Source organism: Lithobates pipiens, unplaced genomic scaffold (assembly GCF_037356315.1).
Source record: "Lithobates pipiens isolate NorthernLeopardFrog02 unplaced genomic scaffold, aLitPip1_a1.2 Scaffold_16, whole genome shotgun sequence".
NCBI classification, from domain to species: Eukaryota; Metazoa; Chordata; class Amphibia; order Anura; family Ranidae; genus Lithobates; species Lithobates pipiens.
The window spans coordinates 348506697-348523602 of NW_027507748.1; the positions used below are offsets into that span (position 1 = coordinate 348506697).

At 47.3% G+C, this 16906-nt stretch overlaps 1 protein-coding gene across 2 annotated transcripts in view; it reads right to left on the reverse strand.

Moving 5' to 3' along the window:
* Nucleotides 1-16906, reverse strand: part of LOC143982831 (nicotinamide N-methyltransferase-like) — a 160607-nt gene that overhangs the window by 46548 nt on the left and 97153 nt on the right. For both annotated transcript variants that reach the window (XM_077481860.1, XM_077481859.1), the window contains exon 2: nucleotides 8068-8223. In XM_077481860.1, the coding sequence (XP_077337986.1) occupies nucleotides 8068-8206 (139 nt within the window). In that variant the 5' untranslated portion in view covers nucleotides 8207-8223. The remainder of the gene's footprint in view (nucleotides 1-8067; nucleotides 8224-16906) is intronic.

The window sequence follows — 16906 nt, forward strand, 5'->3', positions numbered from 1 at the left end:
CAGGTGTACCTAATAAAGTGGCAGTGAGTGTATATCTTGCTGTGCAAATCTGCAATAAAGTGCCTCTTCAACAAAGCGCTTCTCATTAATCACAAAGTGCTTGTGCATCCAAACTCCATTTACAGCACCCTTCGTGAGTAACAATCACCAGATGCTATATGACCTTTTATAAAATAAGGAAGGTCCAAGCTCTTTTGTACACACTCCCACTCCTCCAGGTCTACTTCTCACACTGTTCACTAGGGTATATGTCCAAAAGATACTCCACCAACTCCAGAGAATAAATTCAGAAGAGAAGACCACCAATAATGTAACACCGCTTTATTAACAATTTTAAAAACATTTTTTTTTTTTTTTTAAAAAGCCAGCAGCTACAAATACTGCAGCTGCTGACTTTTAAATAGTGACACTTACCTGTCCAGCGCGCCCGCGATGTCGGCACCCGAAGCCGATCGCTCGCTCGTCTGGCGGGTCCTGCCGCCGCCATCTTGGGTATGGGAATCAGGAAATGGAGCCTTTCGGCTTCATTTCCCGGTTCCCTACTGCGCATGCGTGAGCCGCGCGGCGCAATCCGGACGGTCCCCGCTGCCTCTGGGAGCTGTGTGTTTCCCAGCAGGCAGCGGGGCACTTGCTGAAGGGGGCGGGCGCTTGCGGAAAGGGGCGTAACGTACGCCCCTTTCTGCAGAGAGCTAGCCCGGAAGTGGGTGCAGTTACCTGGATTATCCAGGTAACTGCACCCCCCTCCCCCCTGAAAGGTGCCGATTGTGGCGCCGGAGGGGGGGGGATTCCGATGAGCGGAGGTCCATTTTAGGGTGGACCTCCGCTACAAGCAAGAATGAGTCCTTGCATTTAAAGAGCACCTGTCATTTTAGATCCATAATGGCAGCGCCTGTTAGTTGGCATCCCCTAACCTGCTGCCTCCACGTCCCTCGCCTTGTTGTGTCACTGTTGTGTCACCAGCCATCCCATTAAAGTGAACATAGATGACAGTTGCTCTTTACAAATAATGATTTAAATGGAGTTGATTTAAATCAAACCTTTTTACTAGTGATTTAAATTGTGATTTAACCTCCTCCCGCCCGCCCTATAGCCGAATGACGGCTATAGAGCAGGCGCTTTCGTCCGGGAGGCCGTCCCTGGACGTCCTGATGTTTACTTCCGCAATGCGCGCCGCCGCGGGCGCGCATCAGGGAAGTTCTGTGTTTGCCGTGTCCCCCGGAGATAGGCAAACACAGATCGCTGTAAACGGCCAATCGCAGAGGCCGTTTACAGCGTAATCGGCGTGTCCAATGTGAGATGATCTCATATGTAAACATATGAGATCATCTCGCAGCGCCGCTCTCCCTCCTCACACAGAGAGCGTGTGAGGAGGGAGAGATGAACGGCTGCAGCGGCCGTAAGTGTGAAAAAAATAAAAAAAATAAAAAAAATAAAAAAGTGCCATCCTCCCCCAGTGTCATGCTCCCCCAGTGCCATCCGCCCCAGTGCCATCCTGCCCCAGTGCCATCCACCCCAGTGCTACCTGCCCCCAGTGCCACCTGTTAGTGCTATCTGTCCCCAGTGCCACCTGTTAGTGCTATCTGTCCCCAGTGCCACCTGTTGTCAGTGCCATTTGTACCCAGTGCCATCTGTCATCAGTGCCACGTGTCATCAGTGCCACATAGTGCCATCTGTCATCAGTGCCACATATTAGTGCCATCTGTCATCAGTGCCACGTATCAGTGCCATTTGTCATCAGTGCCACCTGTCAGTGTCACGTGCCATCTGTTGTCAGTGTCACGTGTCATCAATGCCACTTATCAGTGTCGTCTGTCATCAGTGTCACGCGTCATCGGTGCCCCTTATTAGTGCCATCTGTCATCGATGCCATGTATTAGTGCCACATATTAGTGCCATCTGTCATCAGTGCCATGTATTAGTTCCACGTGTCATCGGTGCCACGTATTAGTGCCACATATAAGTGCCACGTGTCATCAGTGCCACGTATAAGTGCCATCTGTCATCAGTGCCACATATTAGTGCCATCTGTCATCAGTGCCACGTGTCATCAGTGCCACGTATAAGTGTCATCATTGCCACGTATCAGTGCCATCTGTCATCAATGTCATGTGTCATTGTCCTGGTGCTCCAGGGCCTTCAAAAGTGTAATAGGTAGTCAACAAGTTAGATGTGTAATTTATGCTCCTGGAACACCTGATGGCGCTCCCTGCATGTTGGGCCTTTCTATGTGGCCAGGCTGTGAAAAAGTCCCACACATGTGGTATTGTAATACTCAGGAGGAGTAGCAAAATTTTTTTGGGGGTGTCATTTGTGGTATACACATGCCCTGTGAGAGAAATAACCTATTACAATGACAATTTTGTGGAAAAAAATAAAAAAAATGAAAAATCTTAATTTTGCAAAGAATTGTGGGAAAAAAATGACAACATCAAAAAGCTCACCATGCCTCTTACTAAATACCTTGGAATGTCTACTTTCCAAAAAGGGGTCATTTGGGGGGTATTTGTACTTTCCTGACTTGTTCGGGTCACAAGAAATGAGATTGGCCACCAGTACATCAGATGTGATCAATTTTGTGCGATTCGCACCACAGCTTGTAGACTCTCTAACCTAACCAAATAATATCCACTAATTTGGGTTATTTTTACCAAAGATATGTAGCAGTATAAATTGCGGCCAAAATTTATGAAGAAAAATTAATAATTTGCATAATTTTGTCACAGAAACAAAGAAATATGCGTTTTTAAAAAAAAAAAGCGGTCTTTTTTCATTTATAGCGCAAAAAATAAAAACCCCAGAGGTGATCAAAAACCACCAAAAGAAAGCTCTATTTGTGGGAAAAAAAAGGACAAAAAATTAATTTGGGTACAGTGTCGCATGACTGAGTAATTGTCATTCAAAGTGTGAGAGCACTAAAAGCTGAAAATTGGTCTGGGCAGGAAGGGTGTTTAAGTGCCCAGTAAGCAAGTGGTTAAATCCACCCTGCCACAAAGCAATGGAAGAAGGTGGCCCGGTCTGATTAATCACTTTTCTTTTATATCATGTGGATGGCCGGGTATTGTCTTTTAACTGGGGAAAAGATAGCACCCGGATGCAATTTGGTAATATGGCAAGCCGCCTGAAGCAGTGTGATGCTTTGGGAATTTTCTGTTGGAAAACCTTGGTCCTGCTATTCATGCGGGTGTTACTTTGACACGTACCACCTACCTAAACACTATCGCTGACCAAGTACACCTCTTCATGGAAACAGTATTCCCTTATGGCAGTGGCCTCTTTTAGCAGGGGAATGTGCCCTGCAATACTGCAAAAACGGTTCAAGAACGAGTTTAAGGTGTTTACTTGGACTCCATATTCTCCAAATCTTAATCCACTGAGCATCTGTGGGATGTGCTGCAAAAATTAGTCTGATCCATATATACCCCACCTCACAACTTACGGTACCTGAATGATTTGCTACTGATGGCTTGGTGCCAGATACTACAGTATACCTTCAGAGGTCTAGCTGCATCCATGCCATGACAGGTCAGGGCTATTTTGGTAGCAAAAGGGGACCTACTCAATATTAGGTGGGTCATCATAATGTCATGGCTGATCAGTGTAAGTACAGTATACAAAATGTGAATAACAACCTCCATAAATATAAATGTCCAAACTAAATAATTGGCCGTGTTTGCGTTTATATGCGTTTTTAAAGGTGACCTTTTTTTTTACATTAAAAAATCTCAAAAATGATTGCAAATGATGAAAAACCATTAGAAAAATATTTTAAACAATTGCAATTGCAAGTGGACAATCCACAACTTGTGGCAAGTGACATGGCAGGTGGCAAGTGACGTGGCAAGTGGACAATCCACAACTTGTGGCAAGTGACATGGCAGGTGGCAAGTGATGTGGCAAGTGGACAATCCACAACTTGTGGCAAGTGACGTGGCAGGTGAAGTGGCAAGTGACGTGGAAAGTGGACAATCCACAACTTGTGGCAGGTGACGTGGCAAGTGACCTGGCAGGTGACGCGGCAAGTGACCTGGCAGGTGACGTTGCAAGTGGAAAATCAACAACTTGTGGCAGGTGACTGGCATGTGACGTGGCAAGTGGACAATCCATAACTTGTGGCAGGTGACGTGGCAAGTGACCTGGCAAGTGGACAATCCACTTGTGGCAGGGGACGTGGCAAGTGACGTGGCAAGTGGACAATCCACTTGTGGCAGGGGATGTGGCAAGTGACGTGGCGAGTGGACAATCCATAACTTGTGGCAGGTGATGTGGCAAGTGATGTGGCAAGTGGACAATCCACTTGTGGCAGGTGACGTGGCAGGGGACGTGGCAAGGGACGTGGCAAGTGGACAATCCACAACTTGTGGTAGGTGACGTGGCAGGTGACGTGGAAAGGGATGTGGCAAGTGGACAATTCACAACTTGTGGCTGGTGACGTGGCAAGTGGACAATCCACATCTTGTGGCAGGTGACGTGGCAGGTGACGTGGAAAGTGGTGTGGCAAGTGGACAATCCACAACTTGTGGCAGGTGATGTGGCTGGTGACGTGGCAAGTGGACAATCCACAACTTGTGGCAGGTGGCATGGCAGGTGACGCGGAAAGTGGACAATCCACATCTTGTGGCAAGTGACGTGGCAGGTGATGTGGCAAGTGACGTGGCAAGTAGACAATCCACAACTTGTGGCAGGTGATGTGGCAAGTGACGTGGCAGGTGATGTGGCAAGTCACGTGGCAAGTGGACAATCCACAACTTGTGGCAGGTGATGTGGCTGGTGACGTGGCAAGTGGACAATCCACAGCTTGTGGCAGGTGATGTGGCAAGTGATGTGGCAAGTGGACAATCCACTTGTGGCAGGTGACGTGGCAGGGGACGTGGCAAGGGACGTGGCAAGTGGACAATCCACAACTTGTGGCAGGTGACGTGGAAAGTGATGTGGCAAGTGGACAATCCACAACTTGTGGCAGGTGATGTGGCTGGTGACGTGGCAAGTGGACAATCCACATCTTGTGGCAGGTGACGTGGCAGGTGACGTGGAAAGTGGTGTGGCAAGTGGACAATCCACAACTTGTGGCAGGTGATGTGGCTGGTGACGTGGCAAGTGGACAATCCACAACTTGTGGCAGGTGGCATGGCAGGTGATGTGGAAAGTGGACAATCCACGTCTTGTGGCAAGTGACGTGGCAGGTGATGTGGCAAGTGACATGGCAAGTAGACAATCCATAACTTGTGGCAGGTGATGTGGCAAGTGACGTGGCAGGTGATGTGGCAAGTGACGTGGCAAGTGGACAATCCACAACTTGTGGCAGGTGATGTGGCTGGTGACGTGGCAAGTGGACAATCCACAGCTTGTGTCAGGTGGCATGGCAGATGACGTGGAAAGTGGACAATCCACATCTCGTGGCAAGTGACGTGGCAGGTGATGTGGCAAGCGACGTGGCAAGTGGACAATCCACAGCTTGTGGCAGGTGACGTGGCAGGTGATGTGGCAAGTGATGTGGCTGGTGATGTGACAAGTGGACAATCCACATCTTGTGGCAAGTGACGTGGCAGCTGACGTGGCAAGTGACGTGGCAAGTGGACAATCCAAAACTTGTGGCAGGTGACGTGGCAAGTGACGTGGCAGGTGACGTGGCAAGTGACGTGGCAAGTGGACAATCCACAGCTTGTGGCAGGTGGCATGGCAGATGACGTGGAAAGTGGACAATCCACATCTCGTGGCAAGTGACGTGGCAGGTGATGTGGCAAGCGACGTGGCAAGTGGACAATCCACAACTTGTGGCAGGTGACGTGGCAGGTGATGTGGCAAGTGATGTGGCTGGTGATGTGACAAGTGGACAATCCACATCTTGTGGCAAGTGACGTGGCAGCTGACGTGGCAAGTGACGTGGCAAGTGGACAATCCAAAACTTGTGGCAGGTGACGTGGAAAGTGACGTGGCAGGTGACGTGGCAAGTGACGTGGCAAGTGGACAATCCACAGCTTGTGGCAAGTGACATGGCAGGTGGCAAGTGATGTGGCAAGTGGACAATCCACAAGTTGTGACAGGTGACGTGGCAAGTGATGTGGCAGGTGATGTGGCAAGTCACGTGGCAAGTGGAAATCCACAACTTGTGGCAGGGGATGTGGCTGGTGACGTGGCAAGTGGACAATCCACAACTTGTGGCAGGTGGCATGGCAGGTGACATGGAAAGTGGACAATCCACATCTTGTGGCAAGTGACATGGCAGGTGATGTGGCAAGTGACGTGGCAAGTGGACAATCCACAACTTGTGGCAGGTGATGTGGCAAGTGACGTGGCAGGTGATGTGGACAATCCCCAACTTGTGGCAGGTGACGTGGCAAGTGACGTGGCAAGTGGACAATCCACAACTTGTGGCAGGTGACGTGGCAAGTGGACAATCCACAACTTGTGGCAGGTGACGTGGCAAGTGACGTGACAGATGATATGGCAAGTGACGTGGCAAGTAGACAATCCACAACTTGTGGCAGGTGATGTGGCAAGTGACGTGGCAGGTGATGTGGCAAGTGACGTGGCAAGTGGACAATTCACAACTTGTGGCAGGTGATGTGGCTGGTGACGTGGCAAGTGGACAACCCACAGCTTGTGGCAGGTGGCATGGCAGATGACGTGGAAAGTGGACAATCCACATCTCGTGGCAAGTGACATGGCAGGTGATGTGGCAAGTGACGTGGCAAGTGGACAATCCACAACTTGTGGCAGGTGACGTGGCAGGTGATGTGGCAAGTGGACAATCCCCAACTTGTGGCAAGTGACGTGGCAAGTGACGTGGCAAGTGGACAATCCAAAACTTGTGGCAGGTGACGTGGCAAGTGACGTGGCAGGTGATGTGGCAAGTCACGTGGCAAGTGGACAATCCACAACTTGTGGCAGGTGACGTGGCAGTTGGACAATCCACAACTTGTGGCAGATGACGTGGCAAGTGACGTGGCAGGTGATGTGGACAATCCCCAACTTGTGGCAGGTGACGTGGCAAGTGACGTGGCAAGTGGACAATCCACAACTTGTGGCAGGTGACGTGGCAAGTGGACAATCCACAACTTGTGGCAGGTGACGTGGCAAGTGACGTGACAGATGATGTGGCAAGTGACGTGGCAAGTAGACAATCCACAACTTGTGGCAGGTGATGTGGCAAGTGACGTGGCAGGTGATGTGGCAAGTGACGTGGCAAGTGGACAATCCACAACTTGTGGCAGATGATGTGGCTGGTGACGTGGCAAGTGGACAATCCACAGCTTGTGGCAGGTGGCATGGCAGATGACGTGGAAAGTGGACAATCCACATCTCGTGGCAAGTGACGTGGCAGGTGATGTGGCAAGTGACGTGGCAAGTGGACAATCCACAACTTGTGGCAGGTGACGTGGCAGGTGATGTGGCAAGTGGACAATCCCCAACTTGTGGCAAGTGACGTGGCAAGTGACGTGGCAAGTGGACAATCCAAAACTTGTGGCAGGTGACGTGGCAAGTGACGTGGCAGGTGATGTGGCAAGTCACGTGGCAAGTGGACAATCCACAACTTGTGGCAGGTGACGTGGCAGTTGGACAATCCACAACTTGTGGCAGATGACGTGGCAAGTGACGTGGCAAGTGACGTGGCAAGTGGACAATCCACAACTTGTGGCAGGTGCCGTGGCAAGTGACACGCTAAATACAAGTACACTGCAGCTCTCACAGCTGCTGCTACTCACTCTGGTCTCAAAAAATTGCTGAAATAGTTAATAATACTGTTTTTTTGAGCTGGGGAGGATCTATGATGTTAGCTTAACTAAACGCTTCTAGACGCAAACGCGGTAAAACGCGGTAAAACGCCGCTAAATCGCGGTAAAAATCGCGGCAAAACGCGCGTTTCTAAACGCCGGTTTCAACATGTGTCCAGCAGCGTTTGCATCTGCGTCTCGTGTGCATGAAGCCTAAATATTAACCATTAAGATGTATTAAACGAGTACTAATATTTTAAGATATAATAATAAATATTGTTCACAATGGAATAGAACAATAATAATATTGGAACTGTACTAAATAATAGATCTCAATGGTAGAGTGTATACATACCTGGCCCAAAAGTTTCATAAAGTTTTTTTAGTCTAAATTTCAGTATGTCATCTCTTTTGGACCCAAGAGTGCAGAAGGAAGCCAAATACGCCATAGAGTCAAAGCTGGACAGATATGTTTCCCCTCCGGTAAAATCCATCTCATTGAATAGGAAGACTGCAAACATAAATATAAAAGACACAAATTGTTGTTTTTTCATCGACAGTAAAGTATACGGGTAAAGATAAACTCATAGTAAATGATTGTTTGAACTGTTTACTTGTACATTCCTTATTAACTTATCAATGTGTGAAAAGTCATGACGTGTTATTTTGCATCTCCTGTCCTTACATAGTTACATAGTAGGTGAGGTCGAAAAAGGTCACAAGTCCAAGTCCAACCTACAGTGGTGTGAAAAAGTGTTTGCCCCCTTCCTCATTTCCTGTTCCTTTGCATGTTTGTCACACTTATGTGTTTCGGAACATCAAACCAATTTAAACAATAGTCAAGGACAACACAAGTAAACACAAAATGCAATTTGTAAATGAAGGTGTTTATTATTAAAGGTGAAAATAAATCCAAACCATCATGGCCCTGTGTGAAAAAGTGATTGCCCCCTAAACCTAATAACTGGTTGGGCCACCCTTAGCAGCAACAACTGCAACCAAGCGTTTGCGATAACGTGCAATGAGGCTTTTACAGCGTCCTGGAGGAATTTTGGCCCACTCATCTTTGCAGAATTGTCCTAATTCTGTTACATTAGAGGGTTTTCGAGCATGAACGGCCTTTTTAAGGTCATACCACAACATCTCAATAGGATTCAGGTCAGGACTTTGGCTAGGCCACTCCAAAGTCTTCATTTGGTTTTTCTTCAGCCATTCGGTGGTGGACTTGCTGGTGTGTTTAGGATCATTGTCCTGCTGCAGAACCCAAGTTCGTTTCAGCTTGAGTACACGAACAGATGGTCGGACATTCTCCTTCAGGATCTCTTGGTAGACAGCAGAATTCATAGTTCCTTTTATCACGGCAAGTCTTCCAGGTCCTGAAGCAGCAAAACAGCCCCAGACCATAACACTACCACCACCATATTTTACTGTTGGTATAATGTTCTTTTTATGAAATGCAGTGTTCCTTCTACACCAGATATACTTGGACACACACCTTCCAAAGAGTTCCACTTTTGTCTCATCGGTCCACAGAATGTTGTCCCAAAAGTCTTGGGGATCATCAAGATGTGTTGTGGAGAAATTGAGACGAGCTTTGATGTTCTTTTTGCTCAGCAGTGGTTTTCTCCTTGGAACTCTGCCATGCAGGCCATTTTTGCCCAGTCTTTTCCTGATGGTGGAGGCATGAACGCTGACCTTAACTGAGGCAAGTGAGGCCTGCAGTTCCTTGGACGTTGTTGTGGGGTCTTTTGTGACCTCTTGGATGAGTCGTCGCTGCGCTCTTGGGGTAATTTTGGGCGGCCGGCCACTCCTGGGAAGGTTCACCACTGTTCCATGTCTTCGCCATTTGTGGATAATGGCTTTCACTGTGGTTCGCTGGATTCCCAAAGCTTTGGAAATGGCTTTATAACCCTTTCCAGACTGATAGATCTCAATTACTTTCTTTCTCAATTGTTCCTGAATTTCTTTGGGTCTCGGCATGATGTGTAGCTTTTAAGGATCTTCTGGTGGACCTTACTGTGTCAAGCAGCTCCTATTTAAGTGATGCCTTGATTGTGAACAGGTGTGGCAATAATCAGGCCTGGGTGTGGCTAGAGAAATTGAACTCAGGTGTGGACAACCACAGTTATAGTATGTTTTAACAAGGGGGGCAATCACTTTTTCACACATGGCCATGATGGTTTGGATTTTTTTTCACCTTTAATAATAAACACCTTCATTTACAAATTGCATTTTGTGTTTACTTGTGTTGTCCTTGACTATTGTTTAAATTGGTTTGATGTTCCGAAACACTTAAGTGTGACAAACATGCAAAGGAACAGGAAATGAGGAAGGGGGCAAACACTTTTTCACACCACTGTATGTGTGTGATTATATGTCAGTATTACATTTTATATCCCTGTATGTTGCGATCGTTTAGGTGCTTACCGAATCGTTTCTTGAAACTATCGATGCCCCCCACTGAGACTACCGCCTGTGGAAGGGAATTTCACATCCTTGCTGCTCTTACAGTAAAAAACCCTCTACGTAGTTTAAGGTTAAACCTCTTTTCTTCTAATTTTAAAACTCCTTTCCGCAAAAAAGTTTTATCCCTATTGTGGGGTCACCGGTATGGTATTTGTATATTGAAATTATATCCCGTCTCAAGCGTCTCTTCTCCAGAGAGAAAAAGTTCAGTACTCTCAACCTTTCCTCATACCTAATATCGCTCCATTTCAAGGACATCCTTCCTGAGGACTGGTGCCCAGATCTGGACAGCATACTCTAGGTACGGCCGGACCAGAGTCTTGTAGAGTGGGACAATTATCGTTTTCTCTCTGGAATTAATCCCCGTTTTAATGCATGCCAATATTCTGTTTGCTTTGTTATGAGCATGCTGTTACTGAGCCTATCATCTACTAGGACCCCCAGGTCCTTTTCCAACCTAGATTCCCCCAGAGGTTCTCCCCAGTATATAAATTGCATTCATATTTTTGCCACCCAAATGCATTATTTTCGATTTTTCTACAATGAACCTCATTTGTCTCCTTGTACTATCTATAATTTCCTCTCCTTATGGAGCTCTCCCAAAGTGGATATGTTTGTATGAGAGTAGCACTGCTCCCATAAGAGTCACTGATTTTAACTGGTTCTCCCCCAAACAGCACACAAGCCACCCAAGCATAGGTGTGTGTCCCCTTAGGTGCCAGTGGTGTCTTGTTTTTGGTTTGGGAGCTGCAATATGTTTACAAGGGAGGTTCACGAATCTCCTGCTGTCCCCCTCGCCCCTCGGGATAGATGGGGTCACCTGCATATCGGCACCAAGTCACTATACCCAACGGGTGACATCCACTCTGCGGCATCATCCCGCTTGGCTGTAGTGTGTCATATAGGATGCCCGTGGGGCGTCTGCACATGCGCCTTACCGTCCCCACATGGCATTGGGACTGAGTCCGCCTGACCCCTCCAGGGATACAAATTGGAGGGTGGATATAGCTTTGATTCCCTCATTCCTTGTTTTTCATTCCACTTGGGACAGCTGATCCTGCCATTGGCAGCCATAATCCTACACAGGTACACTCATCTCTTATACTCTAGCATTTTGGTGCCTGATATTGTGTATTCAGTCTTTCTCATCATCATAATATATATATATATATATATATATATATATATATATATATATATATATATATATATATATAAAAAATTTTTGCACCCATCCCTTTCCTTTTGCTCTAGGGGTTGTTTTCCTAGATATCCCTCTTGGTTTCTGCACTTTTTCCATGTCCTGCTTCATCTTTAGGTTGGTGAATATACATGTACATTTATATACTCAATTATACAATTTGTATGTCCACTTTGTGCAATCAACAATATTGATTTACCAATATTTGTGTTACAGCTGACATTTACCAATGAACTATTGAGACCCTCAGGGTTAAAAACTCCCACCCATGCCATGTCTGCCCTCCATCTGTCCCCTGGTGATGGTTTTGTTCGGTCTCTCCCACTCAGTTCCCATGCCATACACTTGTCGCTGCTGCCTTTTGTGATGGAAATTCGGCACTTTGACTCTGCAGATTGGGGAGTATGGAGTTCCATACCCCTGAGCCCCTTTCACCATTTGCTTCAATATCAATCACTGTGTCACACATATCTTTGTGTTCAATTTAGATACATCACACATGCATCTGCCCCTGAGGAAGCCACGTCTTGCGAAATGCATCAGTTTACTTTGATGCCGGTGTCTACTGTATGATATCTACATGTACCAATGTTACTTTTATCATGTGCAATATTTTATTGGCTATGCTACTGTCTACCACCATGCATGTATGTACATTACTGAATAAATGGTTTTACTGTATTTACTGCTGTTATTTTGACCTACTGTGACCACCTCACTTAAAGTCCCAGGGCGGCCCTCTGTGTATTTGCTCCTGGTAAGGTTCACCACTGTTCCAAGTTTTCTCCATTTGTGGATAATGGCTCTCACTGTGGTTCGTTGGCATCCCCAAGCCTTAGAAATGGCTTTGTAATCCTTTCCAGACTAATACTTTGTTTCTCATCTGTTCTTGAATTCCTTTAGATCATGGCATGATGTGTCGCTTTTTGAGATCTTTTAGCGTACTTCACTTTGTCAGACTATTTAAGTGATTTTTTTATTCAACAGGTTTGGCAGTAATCAGGCCTGGGCAAATGAAATTTAACTCAGCTTTCCAAAAACTGTTGGTTAATCACAGTTCATTCATGATTCAGCCTGTTAGGGGCAATTACTTTTTCACATAAGGTCAGGCAGGTTTGAACAGCTTAACAAATGAAATAATCATTTAAAAACTACATCATGGATTTACTCAGGTTATTTTTGTGTAATATTTAAAATGTGTTTGATGATCTGAATCATTTAAGTGTGAGAAATATGAAGAAAAAAAAAATCAGGAAGGGGAAAATACTTTTTCACAGCACTGTGTACTTACCTGTATTTTCCTTTTCTGAATGAACACAGTGAATGATCAGTACAGATTGCTCCTGTGTCTATTCATTGCTGAAGCATAGTAAACTGTGCTTACCATGCTTCGGTTTGTGAATGAAGAGGAAGCTGCTCAGCACAGAGCACTTCCTATTTATTCACTGTCCTGTGCAGAGGCTGCAGAGAAAGCAATGGGGAGTTTTTGAGACATCAAAAGGTCTGTTTAAACCCCTAACATTTCACCAAAGCTCCCTAACAGAGCTGTTAAAAATGTAAAAAAAAAAAAACTGTTAAAAAAAGAAACAAAAAAAGAATTATAGTTTGGTCTCTGAAGAAAGATTGGCAATCAGGGCATTTGACAGGTGATAAGGAGGCATTGTATCGCCTCCTTATCGCCTGCTTTAACCCATTCAACTCTGCACTAGCATGCCACAACTGTGTGCATTCATGTGAATTGGTCGTGTTCAACAGCGGTATAATTCATGCCGCGGCTGTAAAGCATCATGGCCACAGTATACATACATCCTAAGGCACAGTTATTGAGTAGTGGGTGAAGCATCCAGGGGGTGTCAAAATGTACCCTCCCAACCATCATAATTTAACCACACCACTTTTAAACCATGCCCACTTTTTCTGCACCACACAATGTGTGCCGCAGGTGGCTCCCCCCAAACCCCCTGCCCCCAAGTGTTCCTCATTCTCAACTTCAAAAGTTTAGAGGTATGCTAATCACCCGGTGAGCACAAGGCTTTTATTATTTTGAAACATGTTGGAGCAGAGTTCTGCCACCTCCGGTGCTAGCCCCTTGCCTGCTGCTCATTGTCACTTACATACACTGAAGCCCAGCTTCTGTGTGTACAAGTGACAGGCTCCTCTCCCTGCAGTGCATTGCTTCTACATTATCCCTTTGAGAGAAGGGGGGAGAGGGGGCAGCAGGGGATGTGCACAGGTCTAGTGTCTCAGTGGCAGCTCCTTCTAAAGCATGTGCTGGCAGCCTGCACACTGCTATTGTACATCATGGATACCCTCTGGCAGCAGTCCCTCTCTCCTATCTCTGGTATTCTTTAGGTGGGGTAGAGAGGATTTGGGGTAAAAAAGACAGCTTTGTACTGGATGCAAAGGGTGGGTTTGTGGGGAGAGCTCTGTACTGGGGAAGGGGGGAGGGTAGTTAGCTGTTCTATTGCCGCGGCAATGGTCCCCCCTGTCACCTCTGGGTTCCACTGGCTTGTGGAGGCTGCCCCCCTACACCCCATGCATCTAGCTCCATGGGGGAGCCGCCCACCTGGCGATTGGCCACCCGCCAGCTCCTCTCTCCCCATGTTTGTATTTGTTCCACGAGGCCGATTCTCTGTGGGGAAAGTGTTGGGCCCCCGCCGGTGTTCTGGCAGATAGTGTCCTGCCATCATATACTGTCCGCCCCGTACTGCACATGCACAATAGGTGGCAGAAGAAGCTTCGGAAAATCTCCGAAGCTGAACGGCACCTGCACCGTGAGTGGAGGTGGTAGCCCCACCATCCAAGCGGACATAGGGTTGTGAAAATTAGAGGGCCCCTCGCGGGCGAGCTTTGCTCGCCACGCTTCAGGCTCGGCCTCGCTGTGCTCGGCTCTTTTTTATTCCTACTCTATGTCCACTTGGATGGTGGGGCTAGAACCTGGACTCACGGCGCAGGTGCCGTTCATCCTCGGCTATTTTCGGAATCTGTGTTGCTGTGTACTGCGTATGCGCAGTACACAGCAGACACTAGCTGATGGGGGACCTTATATGATGGGACACCGGCTCCTTTCCCCATGCATTCCATCCCCACGAGGGACCCACCTGCCTGATGATCGTCCGCCCGCCAGCTCTCCCGTTGTTTCATATTGCTCCATGTGGCAGCCGGTGGGGGGGGGGCTGGGTGATCGGCCGGCTCCACTCCCTGTGCACATCTATCCCCACGAGGGAGCCACACATCTGGTGGGTCCCGGTGCTCACGGGGGGATGGGCGGTCACCCGCCTTTCGCTCCTTTCCTCCCCACAAAACTGGCATCTCTGCAGCAGTGACAGAGGATGTCAGACCACCCACAGCAGTCATGGCAACGTGAGGTGATAGGTCTGCCAGGTTTGCTGCTTTTACTTGTTATTTTATTTTCTTTAGTCAGTGTTTCTATCGCAGCCAGGGTTCCATTCTGCCCAGCATTTCAGTCATAGCGTTCTGCCCAGCATTTCTGTCATAGCGTTCTGTCCAGCATTTTCCGTCATATCGTTCGGTCCAGCATTTCTGTCGTAGCGTTCAGTCCAGCATTTTGGTCATAGCATGCTGTCCAGCATGGCGGTCATAGTGTTTCTGCCCCAGTGTTTCTGACCCTGGATTGCTGTCATAGCATTTCTGCCCCTGGATTGCTGTCATAGCGCTTCTGCCCCTGGATTTCTGTCATAGCGTTTCTGCCCCTGGATTTCTGTCATAGTGTTTCTGCCCCTGGACTTCTGTCATAGCGTTCTGCCTAGCATGTCTGTTATAGCGTTCTGCCCCAGGATTTCAGTTATAGCGTTCTGCCCTGGGATTTCAGTCATAGCATTCTGCCCCGGCATGTCTGTCATAGCGTTCTGCCCAGCATGTCTGTCATAGCATTCTGCCCCATCATTTCTGTCATAGCGCTCTGCCGCAGCATTTCTGTCATTGCGTTTCTGCCTCAGCATTTCTGTCATTGCGTCTCTGCCTCAGCATTTCTGTCATTGCGTCTCTGCCTCAGCATTTCTGTCATTGCATCTCTGCCTCAGCATTTCTGTCTTTGTGTCTCTGTCTCAGCATTTCTGTCTCTGCGTCTCTGCCCCAGCATTTCTGTCTTTGCGTCTCTGCCCCAGTATTTCTGTCATAGTTTTCTGCCCCAGCATTTCTGTAATTGTGTGCTTTTCTATTATAGTGTTCTACCCCAGCTGTTTCTGGCTTGGCATTCAGTCTCAGTATTTCTGGCTCGGCGTTCAGTCTCTGTATTCTGGCTCGGCGTTCAGTCTTAGCATTTCGGTCATAGCGTTTCTGCTCCAGGATTTCTGTCATTGCATTTCAGTCTCAGCGTGGTTCTGTCATTGCATTTCTGGCCAGGATTTCTGCCGTTGCTTTGCTGTCTCAGCTTTCTGTCATAGCGTTTCTGCCCCAGCATTTCTGTCATTGCATTTCTGCCTCAGCATTTCAGTCTCTGGATTTCTGTCACTACATTTCTGCATCAGCATTAAGTTTCAGTGTTTCTGTCATGGCGTTTTTGTGTTTCTGTCAGTATTTCTGTCAGTGTTTCTGTCAGTGTGTTTTTGTCATAGTGTTTCTGTCATAGCGTTTCTGTCATAGCGTTTTGTCATAGTGTTTTTGTCATAGCGTTTCTGCCCAGCATTTCTGTCATAGGGTTTCAGCCTCAGAGTTTCTCAGAGGGGCGTTGTTCACTTATAGCATACTCTGGTAGTTTTTGTCTTAGTTTATTGTCATGTCTCATCGTATCTGAGTTCATGTTTGTACCTGGGTCAGTTAGCTAGGACTCACACGTCAGGATCTGTCACATCTACAGATCCATACAGGCTGAGGTTAAGTTTGTTAATTGATAGTTGTCCACAATCTTCTCGTCCATATACCATACGTCATACAATGCATGTTCATTCACCACACCTATACGACTAACCACCACGGTCTGTGGGTACATTAGCCCTGAGTTTTCAGTTAATTACCTGTCTCTGCGCTGCAGGTTACTCTGGCTCATTTACCACGTGCACGAGGGTGGGGGTCCATCGCCAGGTTCATATACGTGCGGTGGTCTTGACATTTCTGCTCATGTTCTTATTCCTAGGTAGGCACAGAGGGGCATTGTTGTTTTCATGTCTGGTTGTCTATCATTTCTCTAGTTTGTGTTTTTCAGGGGGGGCTGTCTTGGCATCCATACCTAAATCAACCATGCTTGCACTCACTTCCATCAGCCCTACCCATTGTTGGGGCTAGTTGATTGGTGCTGATGTTGTTTCGCCACTGGGCTCACCCTTGGGTCAGAAGCAGTCGTCAATTTTTCTTCAGTTGACGTCCTGTTGCGTAGAGGCCCTGGTTACTGCCCATGGATGTATAGTCTCTCCCAGGGTGTGTGCTAAGCCACATCCCCTTGTTGGTCCTTGGGTGGTGGGTTTTGACAAACTTCGTCATGATTCTGGATTCCACTCTCGGCTCTGATCTTCTCTAGCATGTTGCCTGGAGTACTGCTCAGGGACGTCAGTCCAGTTGTCCTTTACGA